The following is a 26,893-nucleotide window of genomic DNA, read 5'->3' on the forward strand; positions in this document are numbered from 1 at the left end:
AGACGACACGTTGTAACGCCGGAAATGCATATCCTCCTATTTCCATCTATTGTACTATTTTTTTCCTTGCTTTGTTACCTCAAGATATGACATTTCTGTCTCTTTGTATATTGTAATTGTTTTACTATTTGTATATTTATGCATTTATGTCGATGTATAATTGGTTTGTTTCGTAAATATTATTTGTACTTTTACGCTGGGTCTTGCCTAGGGAAAACTGCTATCGAACGATTACATCGATAGGTCGTGTGAAGAATCAAAGTGTGTAGGATCTTTGGTAGTGTTAACTCTGCCGCGTGGAGCGCGGGCTGAGAGAAGGAGTGTGGCGGGAGTAGCGAGTGAAGCAGGTGTGTTGTGTGACGCTGCCGCGAGTTGCCGCGCTTTCGGGGTTTGGCAGCATGTAATTGCGCTCGACTTGCGATGATAGTTTCTGACATGGTGTCGCGGACGGGAAACATTAACTAGCGCACATCAAGAGCCCGTTTCGTCTGGTGACCGTGTCGAGAAGAAGGCGCGCCAACATCCAGCTTCTGCAACAGCGACGGCCGACAATGAGTGACTGTCGCCACCTCCTCGATCGACAGCTTCAAACCTTCAATCAACCATCAAGGAAGACTGGAAGCAAGTAAAGTTTTAGAACTGTATGGCAGACCTCAGCTTTTCAAACTGTACCATTTTCGTGACTATAATAACAGCAACTTAGCATGAACCTTTGTTGCTCATTGTCCCAATTGCATTACCAAGCAGGGTCCCTTCCTTTTCCGAAATGAACCCGAGTGTCGTTGAAATTTAAACGCCAGCACTAAAGTAATATAGCTAATTCTATTTCACTGCTTTAATTTCAAAGTTCAGTTAGCTGGCTACAATATTCAGATTACACAAGCACAAATTAAGAGTGTGAGTTTTGTTATCGTATTTTAGCTTACCTGTGACTGCAGCTCAGCTTGGTACGTAATAAATTTTACTATTGTTAATTGTTCAGAATCATTTAATTCAAGTTCAAAGTTAAATCTCTTATTTCCAAATTGCGTAGATTCAAGTAGTTTTTTGAAATGATTGTTGAGGTAGTCCAAGACTAACCGTATTTTACTCAATTTCGATGTGCTTCAGAAAGAAAGCTCACTATTGACTTCAGTCACTAAATTAACTTTTGATTTTCCGGTTTTATTAATTCTTTGCTAAATTAAGTCAGGGTGTAGCGAAATTTATTACTTCTGACAAACTTTCAGTTTTCACACTACACGTGTCAACCTTCAGTTGCCACGCTTCTAGTGCTAGTTATATGTGTAATAACCTTTCTTTTTCAGTTACTATAGTAATTGTCCTTAGGACTGGCGACCGTGATTTCCCCCAAATCTCAAATACCTAATTACCGCTAGTTAATTGTTAACGTAACGGCTGCACATTTACTTTCTTTATTAACTTTACCCCTTTTCAAAATTAATTTCCAGCAGTTTCATTAGCACATTTCCTTTCATTTAGATGTAACCCTTTCCTCCCTCTTTACCGACAGCTTAACTTCGTTGACGATTGCTTTTCCAAAACTCCCATTAGGTACACGCTGTTTCATCTTTCACTGTCATTAAGGTCGGTAAGTGAGGGGGAGGTTACAACGTCTCCATACGTCCCTCCATTCACGCCTGTCGCGACACCACTGGAGGCGGGCTGCACGATGTTGGGGCGTGAGCGGAAGACGGCCTAACGGTGTGCGGGACCATAGCCCAGCTTCATGGAGACGGTTGCGAATGGTCCTCGCCGATACCCCAGGAGCAACAGTGTCCCTAATTTGCTGGGAAGTGGCGGTGCGGTCCCCTACGGCACTGCGTAGGATCCTACGGTCTTGGCGTGCATCCGTGCGTCGCTGCGGTCCGGTCCCAGGTCGACGGGCACGTGCACCTTCCGCCGACCACTGGCGACAACATCGATGTACTGTGGAGACCTCACGCCCCACGTGTTGAGCAATTCGGCGGTACGTCCACCCGGCCTCCCGCATGCCCACTATACGCCCTAGCTCAAAGTCCGTCAACTGCACATACGGTTCACGTCCACGCTGTCGCGGCATGCTACCAGTGTTAAAGACTGCGATGGAGCTCCGTATGCCACGGCAAACTGGCTGACACTGACGGCGGCGGTGCACAAATGCTGCGCAGCTAGCGCCATTCGACGGCCAACACCGCGGTTCCTGGTGTGTCCGCTGTGCCGTGCGTGTGATCATTGCTTGTACAGCCCTCTCGCAGTGTCCGGAGGTGGGTCTGACACACCGGTGTCAATGTGTTCTTTTTTCCATTTCCAGGAGTGTAAATATGTTTTTATATGTTTGGTAGTATTTTTGAAATGCAGGGTCATTCTAGTTGTTTTTTAAACAGCTAAGGTGTTCAAGCGTTACAGAGGATTTCCTTATCCCTTTTGTCGTCCAGTTACTTTTGTTTTGTGTTTTAGATACTCATAGTAGTTTTGGGAACACTTCTTTGAACCTGAATTTAAATTTCAAAAGAAACTTTGAAACTTTCTATCTCTGCTAGTCTCCATAAACATTTATTTCTATGTTTCAGTGTAAATTCATCCCTTTTTTGCTCATGAGGCCTAGGTTACCTACAACAACACCACCACAATTTTCTTTCAACACATCAGTTAGTATATGGTCAATGATTGATGCTGAATGCTTAGTTACCCTTGTGGCTGTATTAATCAAAAGTATAGCTGCACATAATGTTCAAAAATGTGTTGCACAAGCCATATGGGTTCAATGTGTTGATGTTTAGATCACCACAAATGAGAATTTTGTCCTTAGGATTGGTAACCATGTTCAATACTTGGGTTAGTTTTGCTATAAATGTATCTCTATCACCACTCAGAGCATAGTAAATACATAGATACTCAGTCTTTGGAACACTTGTGGCTTTCTTATCTGTATAGCTGATTTTTTCTTCGCCTAATGAAATGTCATTTCTAACTATACACCAAATCCTTTCATTTATGTATATATGTGATCCAACACCTCTCACAGTGGTTCTACTGTAATGGCATGCCAGATTGTATGAGCTTAGAGCTACATGTGTAATTTCAGATCCCCTACACCAAAGTACAAATGCATTACCCTTCAGGGGATTAAAATAATAAGACATAGTCTACAAATTAAAAATTGTTTCAATAGTACACAATATTTAACATTTTCACATATAATAAAAACCAAACCAAAATCAGAAACAAAAACTAAAATGTAAGCTGGAGATTCATAGATATTTCACACTCATGAAAAGTACACACATTAAAATGATCTTCTACAATTCTAAAGAATAAAAGCAAAAACAAAGCTCTCACCTTTGGCAACAAAACATCAAAACAGTTGAAATGTAACAGTTTCATCCACAGCAGAAAGAAAATTTACTTTAATTTAAGAACAGGCCAGTTGTTGATGTTTCTATTAAATACTGAGAGATTCTCTGTACCAAATAATCATATTTATTATTATTATTATTATTATTATTATTAAACACTGCCTTCAACACAATAAGAAACCAAAACAGAGAGTAACAGTTGTGTTTTGCAGGAGATGGCAGCTTGTTTTCTTTCAACACAATCAAGTATTCTTTCAAAGTAACCATGATGTGAATATCTGTGTCCTCTATCTCATTTCTTCCAAATTCTTCTTGGATCCAGTGTCATCTTACATGGTTCAGATTTTTTTGCTCTGTAGAAGGCTTAAGATCAGACCAAACTAATCTTTTCCCTAGCATTTATCTTGTCTATTACGGGCCACTTACAGGATTTGGCAAATTTTACTTATTATTTAACAGAGATCAGATGCCCTTCCTGACGCCATAACCACCAAGGCAGCATAAGGGATGGAAATCATGTGCAATTTGTCTGTGGATCATGTGAACTTTGTATGTTTTGTCATATTTTAACTATCTGCATTGGCTTGTCATATTAACTGAGACAGAATTTGGGTATCAGCCAGCATTTGCCTAGATTGTGGGAAACCGCCTAAACTGCACTCAGGCTGGCTGTTGCACCAACTCTTGGTTGTTAATCTGCTGCTCAAATTCGAACCGAGTATGACTCACCTTCCTGACTCTCATGCTAGTGCACTGTGTCTTATGCTATACAAGCAGGTCAGATCACTTTCTGGTTATGTCTTCATTTTGCATCGACTGGAAAATTATTCTTGCTGCAGATGTTCATAGTGCATTTGAAAGCTAACTTCATCATTTCAATAATTTATTTTTATCTCAGATCAGTTTCTGCCCATCACCTAGCTATTTAAATATCTCAACCTTCATCAGCCTAGAAGATGTACTGCTCTTCAGAACATACTTGATGTAAATTTGTAATCAAGTTTGAGACCACTATTTCTGGAGCTCAGTGGAAGTGGTGTATTTACAAAAATAAAATAAAGGAACATACCTTATTATCACTGATGGCTCTCTCCACATCCTCAAGATTACAGACTAGATTCCCAGCAACATCAGCTGCTATGGAACAGTCGGTAGAAAGCAGTCCTCTTTCCATGGCCATCTGAGTATACATTTCCACTTTTGGAGAATACGTATGTAGTGCAAGAGCTAATTTCAGAACTGATATTTGGGCTGGTGTGACCAACTCTGCAGCTTTTGACAGTATTGTTTCATGGCGAGTCTTATCCATTTCTGAAATAAGATTGAGCACATGAAAGAAACTTGTAAATCAAAAGAAAACAAACGATCAGAAAAGAGAACTACACACTGTATAGAAGTAGTGATGAGAAGGTATTAGGCAACTATCACTGTCTGCAATTCAGCACAGATTTTCCACCTCTGGGACAAAAAGAGATTACTATTATGTATACATGTCTTTCCATAAAATGTAGGGTTCAAAACTTTGGATGCAATGTCACATTATGGGAAACTGATATCAAATTTTCAGCGGTTTTGTTGTTTTTTCTTCAGTCCGAAGACTGGTTTGATGCAGCTGGAGGGCTAGTCTATCCTGTGCAAGAACCTTCTTCTCTGTGTAACTACCACGATCTACATCCATTCTAATGAGCTTGCTGTATACAAGCCTTGGTCTCCCTCCACAATTTTAACACCTCCCCCCCCTCTCACCCTCTCTCTGTCTCTCCCTGTGTGTGAGTGGGGGGGGAGGGGGAGGGCGCACGCGTGCACAGTCTCTTCCCTTCCACTCTTATTGTCTGAACAGCATATAGTACACATTTCACTACCAGCGAAGGCTGCACTCTGGATAAATTCCTTGAGAAAAGACTTCCTAACAGATTTATATTCCGTCTTAACAAATTCCTCTTTTTAGAAATGCTTTTCTTACTATTACCAGACCACAGACTGCTTATAGCAAGAAAATCATTTCTAAAAAGAGGAGAATATATACAGGGTACAGCTATGGCCACCCACATGGCACCATCCTATGCCAACCCATTCAGGGTCCATCTAGAGGAATCCTTCCTAAACACCCAGAATCCTAAACCCCTCACCTGGTTCAGAATCATTGATGACAACTTTGTGATTTGGATCAGGGGTGAGGACAACCTACTGACATTCCTTCAGAACCTCAACAACTTCTTAACCATTTGCTTCACCTGGTCGTGCTCAACCCCACAAGCCTCCTTCCTAAATGTTTATCTCCACCTCAAAGGTGGCTACATCAGTACCTCTGTCCACATCAAACATACTAACCACCAGCAATACCTTCACTTTGACAGGTGCCACCCGTTCCATGCCAAGAAGTCCCTACCATACAGCCTAGCCGCCCGTGGTCATCGCATCTGGAGTGAAGAGTGGTCCCTCTTTAAATACACTGAGGGTCTCACTGAAGCCTTCACAAACCATAATTATCCTTGCAACCCTGTACAAAACCAAATCTCCCATGCCTTATCTTTCCAGTCTCCCACCACCTCACAAAGTCCCACTGTCCAGAAACAGAGGAGCATTGCCCTCTTAACTCAGTACCTTCCAAGACTGGAGCAACTGAATTACATTCTCCGCCAGAGTTTCAACTACCTCTCATCATGTCCTGAAATGAAAAATGTCCTGCCCACTATCCTTCTCACCCCTCCCACAGTGGTATTCCGCTATCCACCTAACCTACACAATATACTCGTCCATCCCTACACAACCCCTGCTTCCAAACCCTTACCTCATGACTCGTACCCCTGTAATAGACCTAGATGCAATATCTGTCCTATACATCCTCCTACCACCACCACCACCACCACCACCACCACCACCTGCTCCAGTCCAGTCACAAACATCACCTATCCTATCAAAGGCAGGGCTAGCTGTGAAACGAGTCCTGTGATCTACAAGCTAAGCTGCAACCACTGTGCAGCAATCTATGGGGGCATGACAACCAACAAGCTGTCTGTCTGCATGAATGGCCACTGACAAACTGTGGACAAGAAACAAGTGGACCACCCTGTTGCTGAGCATGCTGCCAAACGTGACATCCTTCATTTCAATGATTGCTTCACAGCCTGTGCCATACGGATCCTTCCCACCAACACCAGCTTTTCTGAATTGCACAGGTGGGAACTTTCACTGCAGTATATCCTACATTCCCGTAACCCTACTGGCATCAACCTTTGCCATTGTCCTCTCCCATCCAGCCCCCTCTCTGTTCCCATTCCAACACTACACAACCTTTATTCCTCCATCACACCCTGTCTTTTTACTTCTCTCATTTTCCACTATCCTCCCCCTCCCCACCTCTCCACTGCTCCCTGTCTAACCTTCCGACTGCTCATTGATGCCCTACCCTCTTTCCACCTCCCTGTGCGCTCCCCAACAACACACAACCACTACCCTACTATCCCTCCCCCTCCCCACCCGGGCCGCCTCCTTACCCCCACCCAGTCACCACTCCCATCATGCACTGGTGCTGCTGCTCACAGTGTGGCCTCAGTTGCCTCAGACTGCAGTCACGTATAAGTGAGTTGTGTCTGTGTGAGTGCGTATATGTGTTTGTCATCCAATTTTGACGAGGGACTTACTGGCCAAAAGCTATATATGTGACAGTCTTTTTGTTGTGCCTAATTGTGACTCAGCATCTCCGCTATCTGGTAAGTAGCAACTTTTCTTTTCCCAAATAGTAAAACTCATCTACTACTACTTTTAATTTCTCACTTTCTAATTTAATTCCCTCAGCATCATCTTACTGACTTCCACTATATTTCATTACCTTTGTTTTACTTTTATTGATGTTAATTTGTAAATTCTTTTCACGACACTATCCATTTCACTCAACTGCTTTTCCAAGTCTTCAGCCATATGTGGCAGAATCACAATGTTGTCAACAAACTTCAGTTTAATTGCTTCTCATTGAACTTAAATTGCATTTCACAATTTATCCTTAGTCTGCTTAACAGCTTGCTGAATGTACAGACTGAATAACATCGAGGATAGGCTATAATGCTGCCTCACTCCCTTCTCAACAACGGCTTCCCTTTCATGTCCTTCGACTCGTGTAACTGCAGTCTGGTTTCTGTACATGTCTCAGCTTTCACTTCTTGTGTTTCATCCATGCTACCTTCAAAATTTCAAAGTGTATGGTTTAGTACACTTTGCCAAAAGCAGAGAAGAGGCGAGAAGCATGAAGGGTGACTGTCATGTGGTCGTCATCTCCTTTTAGGTTCACACTTTATTTGGAGAAACCAGGGCACACCAATCTGCATTCCAAGCCTCCAACAAAGGTCAGTGTGGAGTCAACTAAAGGTCTAGTTCTGGTACCCTCATCTCCAAAGTCAGCATGCTCACAGCCAACTTGGCCAATAGGTCACCATGTTCATTCCCTGGGATCCCAATGTGACCAGGGTCCCTACAATGTCAATTGACTGTCCAGGTTGGTGGAGGTCATACAATCACAACCAACGGGTGATCGACAGCCTGAAAACTACTCATGGAGTCACAGACAATTCAGAACAACTCACCAGTGCAAGAACATTGGTGGCTGAGGGCTCGAGCAATGATCAATTGTGCAGTGAATATACTGCATCCATTCAGCAGAGAGCATAGTTCACTTCATCGTGCATATGTGTAGGCAAAGCCAGTTCAAACATTAACTGTGGAGCCATCAGTGTATAACACTTCTGAGCCCATAAGTATGTCAAGGACACCCAGGAACATGTGAACAAAAATCATAGGGTCTATTGAACCTTTTGGTCCAAACGACAGGGCGAGGTGGATCCAAGGATGGGGTGTACTCCATGTTGGTACACATGACTTCTCCCGGACAGTGACAGTGGGGAAAGAAGGAGTTCAGAGCAGACATTCCGTATGCAAACTGTCAGTGTGACTACAGCCCTTTGAGCCCTTTGCCTCAGGAAACAATAGTTTGGGTGCTCAGGAGAGCAGCAAATGTGTATCATATAGCTGAGTAGCAGTTATTGACATCTGATCTGTAGGGGAGGGACCCCAGCCTCCAAGAGTGGGTTGTGCAACGAGCTCATCTGAAAGGCACCTGTCTCAAGTCAGGCCCACAATGGTAATGGTGTATCGTGTCCAGTATCCTCAATGCTGAAGAACATGTCGATCAGAGCTTTGTAGAACCGCAAAAATGTAGAGTGGTCAGCACCCCAGCTATTGTTACTGAGACAGAGAAGAGTATTAAGATGTGACGTGCATGTTTGCTTAAGTTGTTGAAGATGGGAAAGCCACATCAACCAGGCATTGAAGACCAATCCAAAATGTGATCAAACTCTACCACATTGCCCACTTAATCATTGAGGTACAGTTCTGGTTGGGGATGGGCAGTACGACAGTTAGAAGTGCATGACGTATGTCTTGGTGGCAGAAAACTGGAAGCCATGTGTGAGAGCCTATGACTGTACGTTTCATATGGCACCATGCAGTCAGTTTTCAGCAATATCCACAGGTGAGCAGCACTAGTAGTGCAAAAGTCATTAGCATTCAGGGATGGTGACACTGTAGACCCCACAGCTGCAGCTATACCACTGATACTAGAAAAAAGGACGTGCTTAATACAGAGTCCTGTGGACACCAGTCTCTTGTATGTGGAAGGTACAGTGGGAAGCACTAACGTGAATCCAGAAAGTATGGTGGGACAAGAAGTGCCAGGTAAAAATTGTGAGTGGCCCTGGAGATATCACTCTTCAAGGGTAACAAGCATAATAAGGATGTGGTGACACCATGTGGTGTCATAAGACCTTTACAAGCTGAAGAAGATAGCAATAAATGTTGACACCATGCAAAATCTAACTGAACAGTAGACTCCATGCAAATTGTCAGCAGTAGAATGGCCTTGACGGAAACCGCTTTGGGATGGAGCCAGAAAGATCCAATGACTCAAGGTACCAACACAGACATCAGCGCACCATACATTTGAGAGCTTGCAGAGAACATACGTGAGACTAATTGGGTGCTAGCTGCCCATCCCATGGGGGCAATTACCCAGTTTCAATATGGGGATGACGCACTTTCTCGACTTTGCTCCAGATAAGGTTGAAAATGGCAAGGAAGGGTGCTGAATAATTCCAACTCACTGAATGGAGCATTATTTGATTCCAGGTGATGTGTAGTGAATGCTAAATGAAGTCACTCTACCCACTGTTTGAGGACACAAAATGCAGGCTGATAATTCTCAGATGCAGAGGCTTGAGCATAATGAAGAGTAAAATTTTTGGCAATAGCATCTGGGCCATTGTAGACTTTACCATTTACAGAGTTACCAGGTTTACCCTAGGGATACTGGTATCCATAGAGGCATTGAATCTTCGCAAAGGAGGGTTTTGTGTCCCAATGGTAGCAACATATTGCTCCTGGCATTCTTGTTTCTGTCATTTTATGAGGTTGTGGACCTAGCCATGAAGCTGTTTAAAAGCAATTAGGTGCGCCATCTACAGGTGTCGCTTATGGCACTGGAGACCCTGCATGTGATCTCTAACAGCCACAGTGATTTCGGGGGTCCACCAAGGTACTGTCTTCTGACAGGGGAGGGAGGAGGGTGTCATGGGGGGGGGGGGGGGGGGGCGGCGTCCCAAGGAAGAGATGATCACCGAGTCAGCTGCCAATCGAATAAATGCAGTTATGCTCTGGACACCCACATCAATCCCTCCATATGGCACAGTGCGAAGACCAACAGCAGTGGTGAAACTGTCCCAGCCAGCTTTGCAGAGAGCCCATCTGGGTGGAAGTCCGGGTGAGTGACACCGAGGGAGGATCTATACAATTTCAAAATGATCATTGTCACATAGGTCATCACGGATTCTCCAATGGATGGAGGGGAGAAGACCTGGGCTGCAAATGGAAAGATCAATGGCCAAGTAAGATCCATATGCCATACTAAAATGGGTAAGAACAGAAGTAATCAGCATTCAAAAGGCAAAGATTGAGCTCTGCATGCAAGGTTTTGGCAGCTTTACCACAGACTGTGGTCATGCAGAGGGGTTATGGACACTGAAGTCACCAAATATGAGGAAGGGTGGTGTGAGTTGAGAAAACAATGCAGATAATGCATTCCGGGAGACTTCAAACCAGAAAGAAAACATGGACTGGGCAAAAGGAATGAAAGGGGAAGCCATTTGGTATAATTTCCCACAAGCACAATTTTATCATTACTAATACTTTGTTTAAAAACCATGAAAGAAGGTCATAAGTAGAGACTGGAAAACACAGGGACGTTTACAACAAATAACATCATGGTAAGACGGATTTTGAACCCAGATTTTAAACTGCAAAATATTTCCAGGGACAGATCTGAACTCAGACCATAATTTTGTTGGTTCTGAACTGCAGATTAAAACTAAAGAACCTGCAAAAAGAAAGGAAATTAAGGAAATGGGGCCTAGATAAATTGAAAGAGCCAGAGGTTGAGAATTTCAGAGGGAGCACTAGCCAACAACTGGTTGAAATGGGGGTTAAGAACACAAAAGAAGAGAGATGAAATGGTGAAGTCAGCTTAGAATCAAACAAGAAAAACGATAATGCCCAGTAGAAATCCTTGAATAATGGAAAACAACTAATAAGTGCAAAATGGCAAATCAGGACTAGCTGGACAAGAAATGCAAGACTGTAGAAGCATCCATAACCGGGGGAAAAGATAAAAGTACCTTATATGGAAAGTAAGGATAGCCATGGAGAAATAAAAAACCGTTGTGTGAATATCATGAGCACATAGCACTGAAAGATCCCAGTTTTAACAGGGGCCCTGGAGTAGATGACATTCCTTCAGAATTACTGAGATCCTTGGGAGAGCCAGACATGACAAAACTATTCCTTCTCAGATGCAAGATATATACAGGACAGGCAAAAATAGTCTCAGACATCACGACTACACACTAATCCCAATCGATGGAAGATAAGACAGCTAAAGACGGGCCTATGGAGAAAGGTCTGTAAAATACACAATAGAGAAACAGAGGTTCGGAACTAAAAATTAAATGGCATTCGCCATATTGCTACGACAGATAAAAAGTAAAACGTGGTTGGCAGCTCATGCGTTGTTCATCGAAATGGCTGATAACTCAGATGACAAACACAAATGGGAAAGTAAGTGGGTAAAAAACAAGCCATTTTCTGAGGAAATGGCCAAGAGTTAAAAGTTGGGTGCAATGTGCACAAAGTGGTAGGGGAGCACCACTTAACAAATGGCGATGGCTAAAAAGGCAGTGCCCAATACACAACCTAGTTAAAAATGACCTCCTGGCGAGAGGGCCGAGAGGAGGTCATCCAAGCCACTGGGAGCGGCTTAATAACCTGGAGCTTGTTCCTATGAAGGAGGGACCAGTGGTGATGGCAAAGTGGCACCACCTGATGACAATCAGCAACACAGAGAACATTGGATGGAATGTAAGAACTAGCAGGCTGAGGTATGAGGACTGCAGCCTTGGCAGCAGTGTTAGTAGTCTCGTTTCCTGTCAGGTCAATGTGACCAGGAACCCACATAAACAGCACAGTGGCTCCATCAAGAGTGAGCAAATGATAACTCTCCTCGCACTAAGGGATGGACAGTGTACAGCACACAGGGGCTTTGAAGGGCACCAAGAGTGTCTGAGCATAAGACACAATTGAAAAGCCTGTGTTGCTGGACGTACTGCATGGCCTAATACAGGGCAAAGAGCTCTGCTATAAACACTGAGCAGTGTTCCAGCAGCCGATACTGAAAAACATAATCAAAGGTCCTTAGAGAGATTGGTCAAGTTGATAAAATGAAGAACGCGAACAGCTACTCGTGGGTCATCCGCTAAAATGGCATCTAGACTACATGGCAGGCCAAGATCCAGAAGCAGTGTGTTAAAATCCGGGCAGGACGTTAAAATGTGGCGGACCGTCAGCAATTGCCCACATGGGCAGAACGGCGCCGGCGCAGCCGTCAGCAGATGGCGATGGCTGAACCGGCAGTGTCCAATTCGTAACCGGGCCAAAACGACCTCCTCCCACCGAGAAGGGCGGGAGGAGGACGCCCAAGCAACAGGAAGAGGTTTCAAGGCCCGAAGCTTGTTGTCTGTAAGTGCAGCCCAATCGGCATGCCACAGCGATAAAATGCGCCGACAAATGACCCTGCTACAATCTGACGAAGGGACACAACAAGAAGCTGTCCGAGGCTGGAGGACCGCAGCCTTGGCCGCGGCATCTGCAGCTTCGTTCCCAGGGAGACCGACATGGCCAGGAACCCACATAAAGCTAACCGGAGAACCGACGTCCACCAGCTGCTGAAGAGAGCGTTGGATCCGGTGCACGAAAGGGTGAACTGGATACGGATCACTGAGGCTCTGGATGGCGCTCAGGGAATCGGAGCAGATGACATAAGCAGAATGTCGGTGGCGGCAGATGTAAAGAACAGCCTGGTAGAGGGCAAAGAGCTCAGCTGTGAAGACCGAACAATGGCCATGGAGCCGGTATTTGAAACTTTGTGCCCCGACAATAAAAGAACAGCCGACCCCATCATTGGTCTTAGAGCCATCTGTATAAATGAAGGTCATATTAATGAACTTCAAATGAAGTTCGACAAAACGGGAGTGGTAGACCGAACCGGGGCAAGTCGTCAAAAAAGGAACGATGAGACGGGTGGTCGGGCATTGACAGTAGCCGACAGGCATACCGACAAAGCAGTATATCGCGCCGGTAGGTGAGTGGCAATTCACCAGCGTCAGCATGAAGACTCTCGACGGGACTAGTATAAAACACTCCGATCGCAAGACGTAAAGCCCGATGTTGTATGGAGTTGAGGCGGCGTAAGATGGATGACCATGCAGAGGAGTATACGAAGCTCCCATAATCCAGCTTGGAGCGGACGATCGACCGATATAGACGAAGTAGGACGGTTCGATCCGCTCCCCACGACATACCACTGAGAACACGGAGGACATTCAGAGAACGGGTACAACAGGCAGCCAAATATGACACATGTGGAGACCAGCTAAGTTTCCTGTCAAATGTAAGACCTAAAAATTTTGTTGTCTCCACGAATGAGAGAGCAACGGGACCGAGTCGTAAGGACGGTGGGAGAAACTCTTTGTAGTGCCAGAAGTTAATACAGACCGTCTTCTTGGCAGAAAAACGGAAGCCATTGGCGACACTCCAGGAGTAAAGACTGTCAAGAGAACGCTGAAGACAGCGCTCCAGGAAACATGTACGCTGAGCACTGCAATAGATGGTAAAATCGTCCACAAAAAGGGAGCCTGATACATCAGCTGGGAGGGAATCCGTTATTGGATTGATCGCTATGGCGAAGAGAGCGACGCTCAAAACTGAGCCCTGTGGCACCCCATTCTCCTGGCGAAAAGTGTCTGACAGGACAGAACCCACACGTACCCTGAACTGTCGATCCATTAAAAAGGAACGAATAAAAAGAGGGAGGCGACCGCGAAGGCCCCATGTATGCATGGTGCGAAGAATGCCCGCCCTCCAACAGGTGTCGTAAGCCTTCTCCAAATCAAAGAACACAGCTGTGGTCGGGCGCTTCCGCAAGAAGTTATTCATAATGAAGGTCGACAAGGTAACCAGATGGTCAACAGCAGAGCGGCGCCTACGAAATCCACATTGTACATTGGTAAGGAGGCGTCAAGACTCGAGCAGCCAAACCAAACGAGAGTGAACCATTCGCTCCATCACTTTACAGACACAGCTGGTAAGCGAGATGGGTCGATAACGGGAAGGCAAGTGCTTGTCCTTCCCCGGCTTAGGAATCGGGACAACAATAGACTCGCGCCAGCATGCGGGAACATGTCCCTCAATCCAGATGCGATTTTAAGTACGAAGAAGGAAACCTTTACCTGCAGGAGAAAGGTTCTTCAGCATCTGAATATGAATAGAATCAGGCCCTGGAGCGGAGGACCGTGACCGGGCAAGTGCGTTTTCGAGCTCCCGCATGGTGAATGGGGCATTATAACTTTCACAATTCAAGGAGCGGAAGTTAGGTGGCCTAGCCTCCTCTGCCTGTTTGCGGGGGAGGAAGGCAGGGTGGTAATGAGCGGAGCTCGTAATCTCTGTGAAAAAGCGGCCGAAGGCATTGGAGACATCCTCAGGGGCCACAAGGACGTCATTCGCGACCTTCAAGCCAGAAACTGGGGAGTGGACCTTAGTGCCAGATTGCCGGCGCAGGCTACCCCAGACAACGGAAGAAGGAGTAAAACTGTTGAAGGTGCTTGTGAAAGCAGCCCAGCTGGCTTTCTTGCTTTCTTTGATAATACGACGACACTGAGCACGTAATCGTTTATAATTGATACAATTCGCCACTGTAGGGTGGCGTTTAAATGTGCGTAAAGCACGTCGACGAGCACGTAAAGCGTCTCTACATGCTGCGGTCCACCAGGGGACCGGTACGCGACGTGGAGAAGAAGTAGGGTGAGGGATGGAATATTCAGCAGCAGCGAGAATGACTTCCGTGAGGTGTGCGACCTGACGATCGCAGCTTGTGAAGGTTTGATCCTGAAAGGTCGCCCTGGAAGAGAAGAGCCCCCAGTCTGCCTTGGAGATGGTCCAACTAGAGGAGCACGGAGAGGGAGTATGCTGCAGGAGATGGATAACACACGGGAAGTGGTCACTCGAATATGTATCAGCAAGTGCATACCACTCAAACCGGCGTGCATGTTGGGGAGTACATATAGAGAGGTCTAAATGGGAATAGGTGTGAGATGTGTCCGAAAGAAAAGTAGGGGCGCCAGTATTGAGGCAGACAAGATTGAGCTGGTTGAAAAGGTCTGCTAACAAGGAGCCCCTTGGGCAGGATGCTGGAGAGCCCCAAAGGGGATGGTGGGCATTGAAGTCTCCAGTTAACAAAAATGGTGCAGGTAGCTGAGCAATAAGTTGCATCATGTCTGCCCTGGTAACGGCAGATGACGATGGAGTGTAAACGGTACTAAAGGAAAACGTAAAAGTGGGGAGAGTAATGCGGATGGCAACTGCCTGCAGGCCGGTGTACAACGTGATGGGATCGTAGTAAATATCATCCTGGACCAGCAACATAACCCCTCCATGAGCTGGGACACCTACCACAGGGGTTAGGTCAAAACGCACAGAGGTGTAGTGTGCTAAGGCAATTTGATCGCATGGGCGTAGCTTCGTTTCCTGGAGGGCTACAACGAGCGGACGGTGCAAGCGGAGCAGCAACTTCAAGTCCTCTCGGTTGGAGCGAATGCTGCGAATATTCCAGTGAATAAGTGCCATCGTAAGAAGAAAAGGAAGAGGAAAGAAGGGGTCACCTCGAAGGCCGCTGAGGGCCTGGCTTCGAGCGAGCACTGCCGCCGCTATCAGTAGGCGGACAGTCATCATCCATTGGTTCTATAGGTTCATCGGCCATCTCGGTAAGATGGCCGGGAGGGGGAGCTTCCTCCGCTGGTGAACGGCCAGATGTTCGGCTACCAGCGGTGCGGCCAGGCGAAACAGATGACGGCCTGGGGCGGCAACCGCTGGGTGGCGCAGGAGAAGAAATGCGCCGTGGCAGAGAAGGAGAACTGTGCTTCCTATGAGACTTCTTGGAAGGGCGTTTGGTGGAAGTACTGGTCGATGACTGGGAGGCTGAGGTACGTAGGAAGTCTGCACGGGACGGTTCCTTCTTGAAGGCCCGTGCATCTGACTTCTGGGTCTTCATCTTAGCAGAAGCTGATGAAGGTGCTTGTGCCTGTGGGGTGATGGGAGGAAGAGGAGACGTCGACCGCGCGATCTTAGCACTGGCCGAACGGACGACCGTGGTGCTGAAGGTCAGATCGCATGTCTGGGTTGCCACCTCCCTGGTAGTCCGAGGAGAGGCGAGGACAGTACTGAATTTACCCGCTGGGAGCAGTGTGGGCTTCCTACTAGCAAATAGCTTGCGAGCAGCCGAGGTGGACACTTTCTCTTTGACCCGAATTTCTTGGATACATTGTTCTTCCTTATAGATGGGACAGTCGCGGGAGGACGCTGCATGGTCACCCTGACAGTTCACACAACGAGGAGACGGAGGTGGACAGTCACCCTCATGGGCATCCCTGCCACAAGTGACACATTTAGCCGCATTGGAACAAGACTGGCGAGTGTGATTAAAATGCTGACACTGGTAGCAGCGCGTAGGTGTCGGGACATAGGGGCGAACAGAAATAACCTCGTAGCCCGCTTTGATGCGTGATGGCAGCTGAACACTATCAAAGGTCAAGAAAAGCGTCCGGGTCGGTACAAGGTCATTGTTGACCTTTCTCATGACCCTATGGACAGCCGTCACGCCCTGCTCAGCGAGGAAAGACTGAATCTCCTCGTCAGTCAATCCGTCGAGAGATCTAGTATAGACCACACCACGAGACGAATTCAAAGTTCGGTGAGCCTCCACCCGGACAGGGAACGTGTACAGGAGTGTGGCTCGAAGCAGTTTCTGTGCCTGAAATGCGCTCTCAGTTTCTAGTAGCAAGGTATCATTACGCAACCTTGTACAAGACTTAACAGTACCACCTATGGCATCTACGCCCTTCTGGATAACGAAAGGGTTGACAGAGGAAAAATCCTTTCCATCCTCAGATCGAGAAACGACGAGGAACTGTGGGGCAGGCGGTAGTACCTTTTTCAGTGGTGGCTGGTCATGTTTCCGTTTGGGGGCAGAAGTCGAGAGAGAAGAAGAGAAATCCATTGCGGAGGAATCCCCCATGATTGCCAGTGTCTCCGATGGCGCGCTCCTTCCTTATGGGGACCCTCTCAGAGGGCACTCCCACCTTAGGTGAATGTTTACACCTCAGGTCACACCTCCCGAGAAACAGACGGAGGGACCAATCGGCATGGTCAGAAGGTATCAGCTCAGGCAATCACCCCTCCCTGGGCCTGGCCTTTACCAGGGGGTACGTTCGTGCCTTACTTGTCTACCCAGGGCGGGGAATTACGCGTTACCCCGTCACCGGCTACGCGTGCGAACGCGTGGGTCGGCCTTCAGGTGCGCACAGGGAGGAGGGAAGAAGAGGAAAAGGAAGAGAGAGAGGACAGACTGTCTCAAATGCCGAGGCGGAGACCAGAGAAGGCAAGGACAAGAAGGCAAGGACAAGAAGGCAAGGACAAGAAGGCAAGGACAAGAAGGCAAGGACAAGAAGGCAAGGACAAGAAGGCAAGGACAAGAAGGCAAGGACAAGAAGGCAAGGACAAGAAGGCAAGGACAAGAAGGCAAGGACAAGAAGGCAAGGACAAGAAGGCAAGGACAAGAAGGCAAGGACAAGAAGGCAAGGACAAGAAGGCAAGGACAAGAAGGCAAGGACAAGAAGGCAAGGACAAGAAGGCAAGGACAAGAAGGCAAGGACAAGAAGGCAAGGACAAGAAGGCAAGGACAAGAAGGCAAGGACAAGAAGGCAAGGACAAGAAGGCAAGGACAAGAAGGCAAGGACAAGAAGGCAAGGACAAGAAGGCAAGGACAAGAAGGCAAGGACAAGAAGGCAAGGACAAGAAGGCAAGGACAAGAAGGCAAGGACAAGAAGGCAAGGACAAGAAGGCAAGGACAAGAAGGCAAGGACAAGAAGGCAAGGACAAGAAGGCAAGGACAAGAAGGCAAGGACAAGAAGGCAAGGGAAAGAGTAAGGAAGACAGTGAGATGGAGAAGAACAAAGAAAGGAACCAACCAAAGGAAGGAAGAAAAGAGAAGTGAAAAACCAAAAAGACCACTATTATAGGTCGTGGAACCGTCTGTCTCCGGACGCAGGCGCTAACTACCCCCTTGAGGGGGATGGACTCCTTTTAGTCGCCTCTTACGACAGGCAGGAACACCGCGGGCCTATTCTAACCCCCGAACCCGCAGGGGGGGGGGGGGGGGGGGGGGGGGGGGGACTGAATGTGACAGAGTGAGGCTGGAGTAGTGTCCTTAGGAAGCGAATGAAGGCCAAGGTGAACAGGAGCTGCCACATGAAGCCAAGGTGGTGAAGGGATCACACCCACTGGGAAAGTTGCAGGCAGCGTGACATTAAGCTGCCAGTGCAAGAGCCAAAAGCGAACTCCAGGAGGTAACAAAAGAGGGATAAAGACCATCAACCGGGATAGAGCAAAAGGTGCCAATGGCATAACAGATGACACAACGGTGGATAGTATTGAGAAGGTTTAGGAGGGGCAGACATGTAGATGCATAAACGAAACACCCATAGACTAGTTTCAAATGGACAAGGGACTGGTACAAACAGGAGGAGGGTGGTTCGGTCTGCACCCCAAGAAGTACCACTGAGGACATGTAGGACACTGAGGGATCGCATACAGCAGGCAGACAGGTAAGACACATGGGAGGACCAAAAAAGTTTCCTATCAAATATGAGTCCCAGGGATTTCATAGTTCCAACCAATGGAAGAGCAACAGGCCCAAGATGTAAAGACAGTGGAAGAAATCAATTGTGTCACCAGAAATTCATACAAACTGTTTTGTCAGTGGAAAAACAAAAGCCATTGTCAATGTTCCATGAGTAAAGATGATCAAAACACCATCGAAGATGCTGCTCAATGAGAGAACTGCAATAGATGGCAAAATCGTCAACAAAAATGGAGCCAGAGATGCCCAGCTGGAAACACGTCATTATAGGGTTAATAGTGATAGCAAAGAGACTGACACTCAGGATGGAACCCTGAGGCACATCGATCTCCTTAATAAAGTGTGCGACAAAATAGAACCTACATGTACCTTGAAAATTCAGTCATTTAAAAATTCCTGAAGCAAACAGGGTAGGCGCCCACAGAAGCTCCAGCTTAGAGAGTATGGTGGATACCAGTCTCCCAGCAGGGGTCATAGGCTTCACCAAACTGAAAAACACAGCCACAGTCTGGGATTTCTGCAGAAAACCATTCATGACACTGGTTGACAAAGTGACGAGATGATCAACTGCAGAACAGTGCACTCAACATCCACACTGTGCAGTGGTTAGTAAATGGCAAGACTCAAGCCACCATACCAGACAGGCATGAATCATACACTCCATCACCATGGAAAAACAGCTGGTGAGAGAAATGGGGCTGTAGCTAGAAGGAATGTGGTGTCCTTACAGGGCTTAGGTGTGGGTATAACAATGGCTTCACGCCAGCATTTGGGAAACGTGCCCTCTGCCCAGATGCAGTTGTACGTATTAAGAAGAAAGTGCTTGCCCACAAGAGAAAGGTGCTGCAACATCTGAATGTGAATAGCTTCTAGCACTGGGGCGGAGGATCAGGATGAAGTGAGAGCATGATCTAGCTCCCTTATAATGAAAACAGCATTGTAGTACTCACGATATGAGAAGAGAAGGGTATCACCTGAGCCTCCTCCACTCTTTTCCGATGGAGGAAGGCAGGGCGATAGTGGGAGGAGCTTGAAATCTCTGCCAAATGGTGGCCCAAGGTGTTGGGGATAGCACTAGAGTCCACGATGGCTTCATCTGCTACTGTCAGTCCAAAAATTGGAAAATGGATCATGGTCCAAGAGAGCTGTCAGAGGTTGGCACACATGACAGAAGAGGGAGTGGAACTGTTAAAAGAACTTGTAAATGAGATCCAGCTAGCTTTTTTTGCTATTCCGTAGAATACGTACAACAGCATCTGCTTATAATGAACGCAATTTGCCATTGAACAACGATGGTTAAAAATGCAAAGAACACATATCTGTGCGCAGACTCCATTGCGGCATGCCTCAGCCCACCAAGGGACGGGGACACAATGTGGTAAAGAGGAAATGCAAGGAACGGAACATTCTGCAGTGGTAAGGATTATGTTTGTGGAAATATTCATCGAAGGTCACAAGGTAGATGGGGTAAGAGTCAGCAAATGGATAGCACACGGGAAATGATTGCTCGAGTACATGTCAGAGAGAATGGACCACTCGAGGTAATTGGCAAGCTGGGCAGTGCTGAAAGATAGGTCCAAATGGGAATAGGTGTGTGAGGCGTCTGAAAGGGACGTGGGTGCTCCTGTGTTAAGGCAGAAGAGGTTAAGTTGATTAAGAAGGTCGGCCAAATGGGCACCTCACAGACAGGTTCTGGGAGAACCCCAAAATGGATGGTGCGCATTAAAGTCACTGAGCAGCAGAAAGGGGTGAGGTAGCTGCCCAAGAAGCTGGACAAAGTCTGCCCTGGTGACATGCAATGACGGAGGGATATAAACGGTACAAAGGCAAAAGGTCAAGTGATGAAGGAAAAGTCGAACTGCAACAGCTTGTAGATGGGTAATGAGGGAGATGGGTTGACTATGAACGTCATCCTGTATGAGCAGCATGACTCCCCCTCCCTCCCCATGAGATGGAATGTCGACCTCTGGAGGAAGGTGAAAATGGACCAGGAAGAAATGCGAAAGCTCAAAGGGTTGTGAAGACGCAATTTTGTTTCCTGAGGGCAGATTGGTTGGTTGGCTGGTTTAAAAGAGGGAAGAAGGGACCAAACTATGAGGTCATCAGTCCCTTGTTCCTAATAAAACAATGCCCAAGTGTGACAATAAAACAGATGAGACCTATAACACAAAATGGAAAGAGAGGAAAAACCACAAGAATGGAGGAAAGGCAATGAACACTAAAAGGAACACAAGAGGACAAGAAAACAACAGAGAGAGACTCTGGAAACAGAAGAGAGTAAAACAAGAAAGCAAATTACAGTGGCTGGCCAACCACGAGAATAAAAAGGAAAAGCCAGCTACCCTGCAACACATTAAAACCTCCATCCTAAAAGCACTATGGTAAAGGACACACAGGGACAAAGGACATGTGCTAAAACCTAGATCAAATGATAAAACCCACCCACATGAATAAAACATAAAACTAAATCAGCCAATGAGGCATTGTCAGATAAAATGAGCGGCAACAAGTCCGGTAACCCAAGATTTTGTCGCTGGGCAGTCAAAGTGGGACAGTGCACCAGAATATGGGCCACTGTCAACCGGGCACCGCACCGAAACTGAGGTAGGTCTTCACGGCACAAGAGGTAACTGTGGGTCACCAAAGCGTGGCCAATGCAGAGCCGGCAGAGGACAACTGATTCCCTGCAAGAGGCCCACATGGAAGTCTTGCACACATTCGTAGTCTCCTTAATGACACACAGTTTGTTGTGCTTACTGTTATGCCACTCCATCTCCCAAAGCCAAAAAACCCTGCAGCGTAAGTCAGAATGCAGGTCAGGTTCAGAGGTGCCTATCTCCAGAAGCGGTTTTCGCGTAGCCTGTTTAGCCAGCCTGTCAGCAAGTTCGTTGCCTGGGATGCCGAGGTGTCCTGGGGTCCACAAAAACACCACTGAACAACGGGACTGGTCCAGGGCATAGATGGACTCCTGGATGGACGCCACCAAAGGATGGCGAAGGTAGCACTGGTCAATAGATTGTAGGCTGCTCAAGGAGTCAGTACACAGAAGAAATGATTCCTTGTGGCATGAATGGATATACTGAAGTGCACAAGATATGGCCACCAGCTCTGCAGTGAATACACTGCAGCCTTTGGGCAAGAAATGCTGTTCAATATGGCATCTGTGGACAAAGGCATAGCCAACATTACCATCAGCAATCGAGCCATTGGTGTAAACCACTTCAGAGCCCCAGAACACTTCAAGAATCGAGAGAAGTGACAGCAGAGAGTGACAGGGTTAATGGAGTCCTTAGGCCCACACGAAAGGTCCAGATGAAGCTTTGGCCTACAGCTACACAGCAGAGGTGTACGTGAATGGACCTCGAGAAGAGGTGGTACAGGCAAGGACTCCAGACAGAGGCACTCGCACGCAAACTGCAATCATTAGCCCTGACCTGGGCTCCCTATGTGGGAGGTGAACTACCGTGGTTAGGAAAAGAAGACAATATTACGACATTCAGGAGAGCTATGAATGTGTGCAACATAACTGGCAAACAGTTGTGCACATCTGATCTTCAACGGACGGACACCAGCCTCCACCATACACTTGTCACTGGACTCAAAATGCTGAGGGCACCGCCAAACCATAAATAACACTCCCATAGTCAAGGCGGGAATGAACAAGGGCTCTGTAGAGCTGCAGCAGCATGGAGCAATCTGCACCTCAGTTGGTGTTGCTCAGGCAGCAGAGGGCATTGAGGTGCTGCCAACATTTCCATTTAAGCCGACGAAGATAAGGAAACCAAGTCAAACTAGCATCGAATACCAGACCTACAAATAGATATGTCTTCACTACAGTGAGAGGATATTTATTAAGGTAAAGTGCGGGTTCCGGATGAATCGTACGACGCTGATGGAAATGCATGACACACATCTTCATGGCATAAAACTAAAAGCCATGGGCTAGAGCTCATGACTGGGCGTTGTGGATGGCTCCCTGGAGGCACTGCTCAGCAACACCAGCACTGGAGCAGCTGTACGAAATGCAAAAGTCGCCTGCATAAAGGTAAGGTGAGACGGAGGGTCCAACAGCTGCTGCTTGACCGTTAATGGCCACTAAAAATAGAGACACACTAAATACAGAGCTCTGCGGGACTCCATTCTCCAGGATATGGATGGAACTATGGGAGTCACCAACTTGGACACGGAAATTATAGAGTGACAGGAATTTTTGGATAAAAAACAAGAGTGAGCCCTGGAGACCCCACTCATACAATGTGGTAAGGATATAATGTTGCCAAGTCGTGTCGTACGCTTTATGTAAGTCAAAAAAGACGGCAACCAGCTGTTGGCATCTGGAAAAGGCTGTTCGGATGGCAGACTCGAGGGACACAAGATTATCAGTGGTAGAGCGACCCTGGCGGAAGCTGCCCTGACATGGAGCCAGTAGGCCACATGACTCCACGGGCCAAACCCAACCGCCGGGGACACCACACACTCCAGCAGCTTACAAAGAACGTTGGTGAGACTGATAGGCCAATAGCTATCCACATCAAGCACGTTTTTACTGGGTTTGAGCAACGGAATGATGGTGCGTTCCCACCACTGTGATGGAAAGATGCCATCGCACCACAGATCCAGTTGAAGATGACTAGGATTGGTTGGTTGGTTGGTTTCAAGGTGGGAGAAGAGACCAAACTACATGGTCATTGGTCCCTTGTTCCTAATAAAACAATGCCACAAGTGTGAGAATAAAACGGACAAAACATATAACACAAAATGGAAAGGACAAAGGGAAGGCAATGAACACTAAAAGGAACAAAAGGGGACAAGAAAACAGAGATACGCTAGAAACAGAAGAGAGTAAAACATGAAAGCAGATTACAGTGGCTGGCCAACCACGAGAATAAAAAGGGAAAGCCAGCTACTCTGCAACACATTAAAACCTCCACCCTAAAAGCACTAGGGTGGAGGACACAAAGGGACAAAGGACATGCGTTAAAACCTACATAGAAGGATAAACCTCACTCTCAAGGATAAAACATAAAACTAAAGCTGCTGTGGAGGCATTGTCGCCCAACACTGAAGGCAGGGGCAAGAGGTGGACGACTGTCATTTGGAAGCCACAGTGACACTGAGGTGGGTCCTCGGGATGGAGTAGGTAACCATGCTTTAGCCACATATGGCCAATGCAGAACCAGCAGAGGGCAACTGATACCCTGCAAGAGGCCTGCATGGAAGACTTCCACACATACTCCTTAATGATACACAGTTTATTGTGTGTGCTGTTATGCCATTTTGTTTCCCAAAGCCGGAAAACCCTGCGGTTTAAGACAGAATGCAGGTCAGCTTCAGGGATACCTATCTCCAGAAGCAGTTTCCGCGTAGGCTGTTTGGCCAGCCTGTCGGTAAGTTCGTTGCTGGGGATTCCGACATTTCCTGGGGTCCAAACAAACACCATGGAACGGTGGGACAATTCCAGGGCATAGATGGACTCCTGAATGGATGCTACCTGAGGGTGGCGAGGGTAGCACTGGTCGATAGCTTGTTAGCTGCTCAATGAGTCAGTAGACAGGAGAAACGATTCGCCAGGTCATGAGCGGACGTACTCAAGATCACACGATATGGCTGCCAGCTCTGCAGTGAAAACATTACAGCCAATTGGCAAGGAGTGCTGCTCAATATATCGTCCATGAACATATGCGAAGCCTAAGTGACCATCAACCATTGAGCCGTTGGTGTAAACCACTTCAGAGTCCCAGAACACATCAAGAATTGAGAGGAAGTGACAGCAGATAGCGGTGGGGTTAACAGAATCGTTGTTGTTGTTGTTGTGGTCTTCAGTCCTGAGACTGGTTTGATGCAGCTCTCCATGCTACTCTATCCTGTGCAAGCTTCTTCATCTCCCAGTACCTACTGCAACCTACATCCTTCTGAATTTGCTTAGTGTATTCATCTCTTGGTCTACCTCTACGATTTTTACCCTCCACACTGCCCTCCAATACTAAATTTGTGATTCCTTGATGCCTCAACACATGTCCTACCAACCGATCCCTTCTTCTAGTCAAGTTGTGCCACAAACTTCTCTTCTCCCCAATCCTATTCAATATTTCTTCATTAATTATGTGATATACCCATCTAATCTTCAGCATTCTTCTGTAGCACCACATTTCAAGAGCTTCTATTCTCTTCTTGTCCAAACTATTTATAGTCCATGTTTCACTTCCATACGTGGCTACACTCCACACAAGTACTTTCAGAAATGACTTCCTGACACTTAAATCGATACTCGATGTTAACAAATTTCTCTTCTTCAGAAACACTTTCCTTGCCGTTGCCAGTCTACATTTTATATCCTCTCTACTTCGACCATCATCAGTTATTTTGCTCCCCAAATAGCAAAATTCCTTTACTACTTTAAGTGTCTCATTTCCTAATCTAATTCCCTCAGCATCACCCAACTTAATTCAACTACATTCCATTATCCTCGTTTTGCTTTTGTTGATGTTCATCTTATACCCTCCTTTCAAGATACTATCCATTCCATTCAACTGCTCATCCAAGTCCTTTGCTGTCTCTGACAGAATTACAATGTCACTGGAGAACCTCAAAGTTTTTATTTCTTTTCCATGGATTTTAATACCTACTCCAAATTTTTCTTTTGTTTCCTTCACTGCTTGCTCAATATACAGATTGAATAACATCGGGGAGAGGCTACAACCCTGTCTCACTCCCTTCCCAACCACTGCTTCCCTTTCATGCCCCTCAACTCTTATAACTGCCATCTGGTTTCTGTACAAATTGTAAATAGCCTTTCACTCCCTGTATTTTACCCCTGCAATCTTCAGAATTTGAAAGAGAGTATTCCAGTCAACATTGTCAGAAGCTTTCTCTATGTCTACAAATGCTAGAAACGTAGGTTTGCCTTTTCTTAATCTAGTTTCTAAAATAAGTCGTAGGGTCAGTATTGCCTCACGTGTTCCAACATTTCTACGGAATCCAAACTGATCTTCCCTGAGGTCTTCTACTAGTTTTTCCATTCGTCTGTAAAGAATCCGCGTTAGTATTTTGCAGCCGTGACTTACTAAAGTGATAGTGCGGTAATTTTCACATTTGTCAACACCTGCTTTCTTTGGGATTGGAATTATTATATTCTTCTTGAAGTCTGAGGGTATTTCGCCTGTTTCATACATCTTGCTCACCAGATGGTAGAGTTTCGTCAGGACTGGCTCTCCCAAGGCTGTCAGTAGTTCTAATGGAATGTTGTCTACTCCTGGGGCCTTATTTCGACCCAGGTCTTTCAGTGCTCTGTCAAACTCTTCATGCAGTATTATATCTCCCATTTCATCTTCATCTACATCCTCTTCCATTTCCATAATATTGTCCTCAAGTACATCACCCTTGTATAGACCCTCTATATACTCCTTCCACCTTACTGCTTTCCCTTCTTTGCTTAGAACTGGGTTTCCATCTGAGCTTTTGATATTCATAGAAGTGGTACTCTTTTCTCCAAAGGTCTCTTTAATTTTCCTGTAGGCAGTATCTATCTTACCCCTAGTGAAATAAGCCTCTACATCCTTACATTTGTCCTCTAGCCATGCCTGCTTAGCCATTTTGCACTATCTGTCCATCTCATTTTTGAGATGTTTGTATTCCTTTTTGCCTGCTTCATTTACTGCATTTTTATATTTTCTCCTTTCATCAGTTAAATTCAGTATATCTTCTGTTACCCAAGGATTTCTACTAGCCCTCGTCTTTTTACCTACTTGATCCTCTGCTGCCTTCACTACTTCATCCCTCAAAGCTACCCATTCTTCTTCGGCTGTATTTCTTTCCCCCATTCCTGTTAATTGTTCCCTTATGCTGTCCCTGAAACTCTGTACAACCTCTGGTTTAGTCAGTTTATCCAGGTCCCATCTCCTTAAATTCCAACCTTCTTGCAGTTTCTTCAATTTTAATCTACAGGTCATAACCAATAGATTGTGGTCAGAATCCACATCTGGCCCTGGAAATGTCTTACAATTTAAAACCTGGTTCCTAAATCTCTGTCTTACCATTGTATAATCTATCTGAAACCTGTCAGTATCTCCAGGCTTCTTCCATAGTATACAACCTTCTTTCATGATTCTTGAACCAAGTGTTAGCTATGATTAAGTTGTGCTCTGTGCAAAATTCTACCAGGCGGCTTCCTCTTTCATTTCTTACCCCGAATCCATTTTCACCTACTACG

General features: G+C 46.3%; 1 protein-coding gene across 1 annotated transcript in view; it reads right to left on the reverse strand.

Annotated features, from left to right (window-relative positions):
- LOC126161678 (UDP-glucose:glycoprotein glucosyltransferase) overlaps positions 1–26,893 on the reverse strand; it is a 142,294-nt gene that overhangs the window by 85,728 nt on the left and 29,673 nt on the right. The window contains exon 3 of the mRNA XM_049917683.1: positions 4,408–4,649. Within this exon, the coding sequence (XP_049773640.1) occupies positions 4,408–4,649 (242 nt within the window). The remainder of the gene's footprint in view (positions 1–4,407; positions 4,650–26,893) is intronic.

The sequence above is a fragment of the Schistocerca cancellata genome, chromosome 2 (assembly GCF_023864275.1).
Source record: "Schistocerca cancellata isolate TAMUIC-IGC-003103 chromosome 2, iqSchCanc2.1, whole genome shotgun sequence".
Taxonomy (NCBI): Eukaryota; Metazoa; Arthropoda; class Insecta; order Orthoptera; family Acrididae; genus Schistocerca; species Schistocerca cancellata.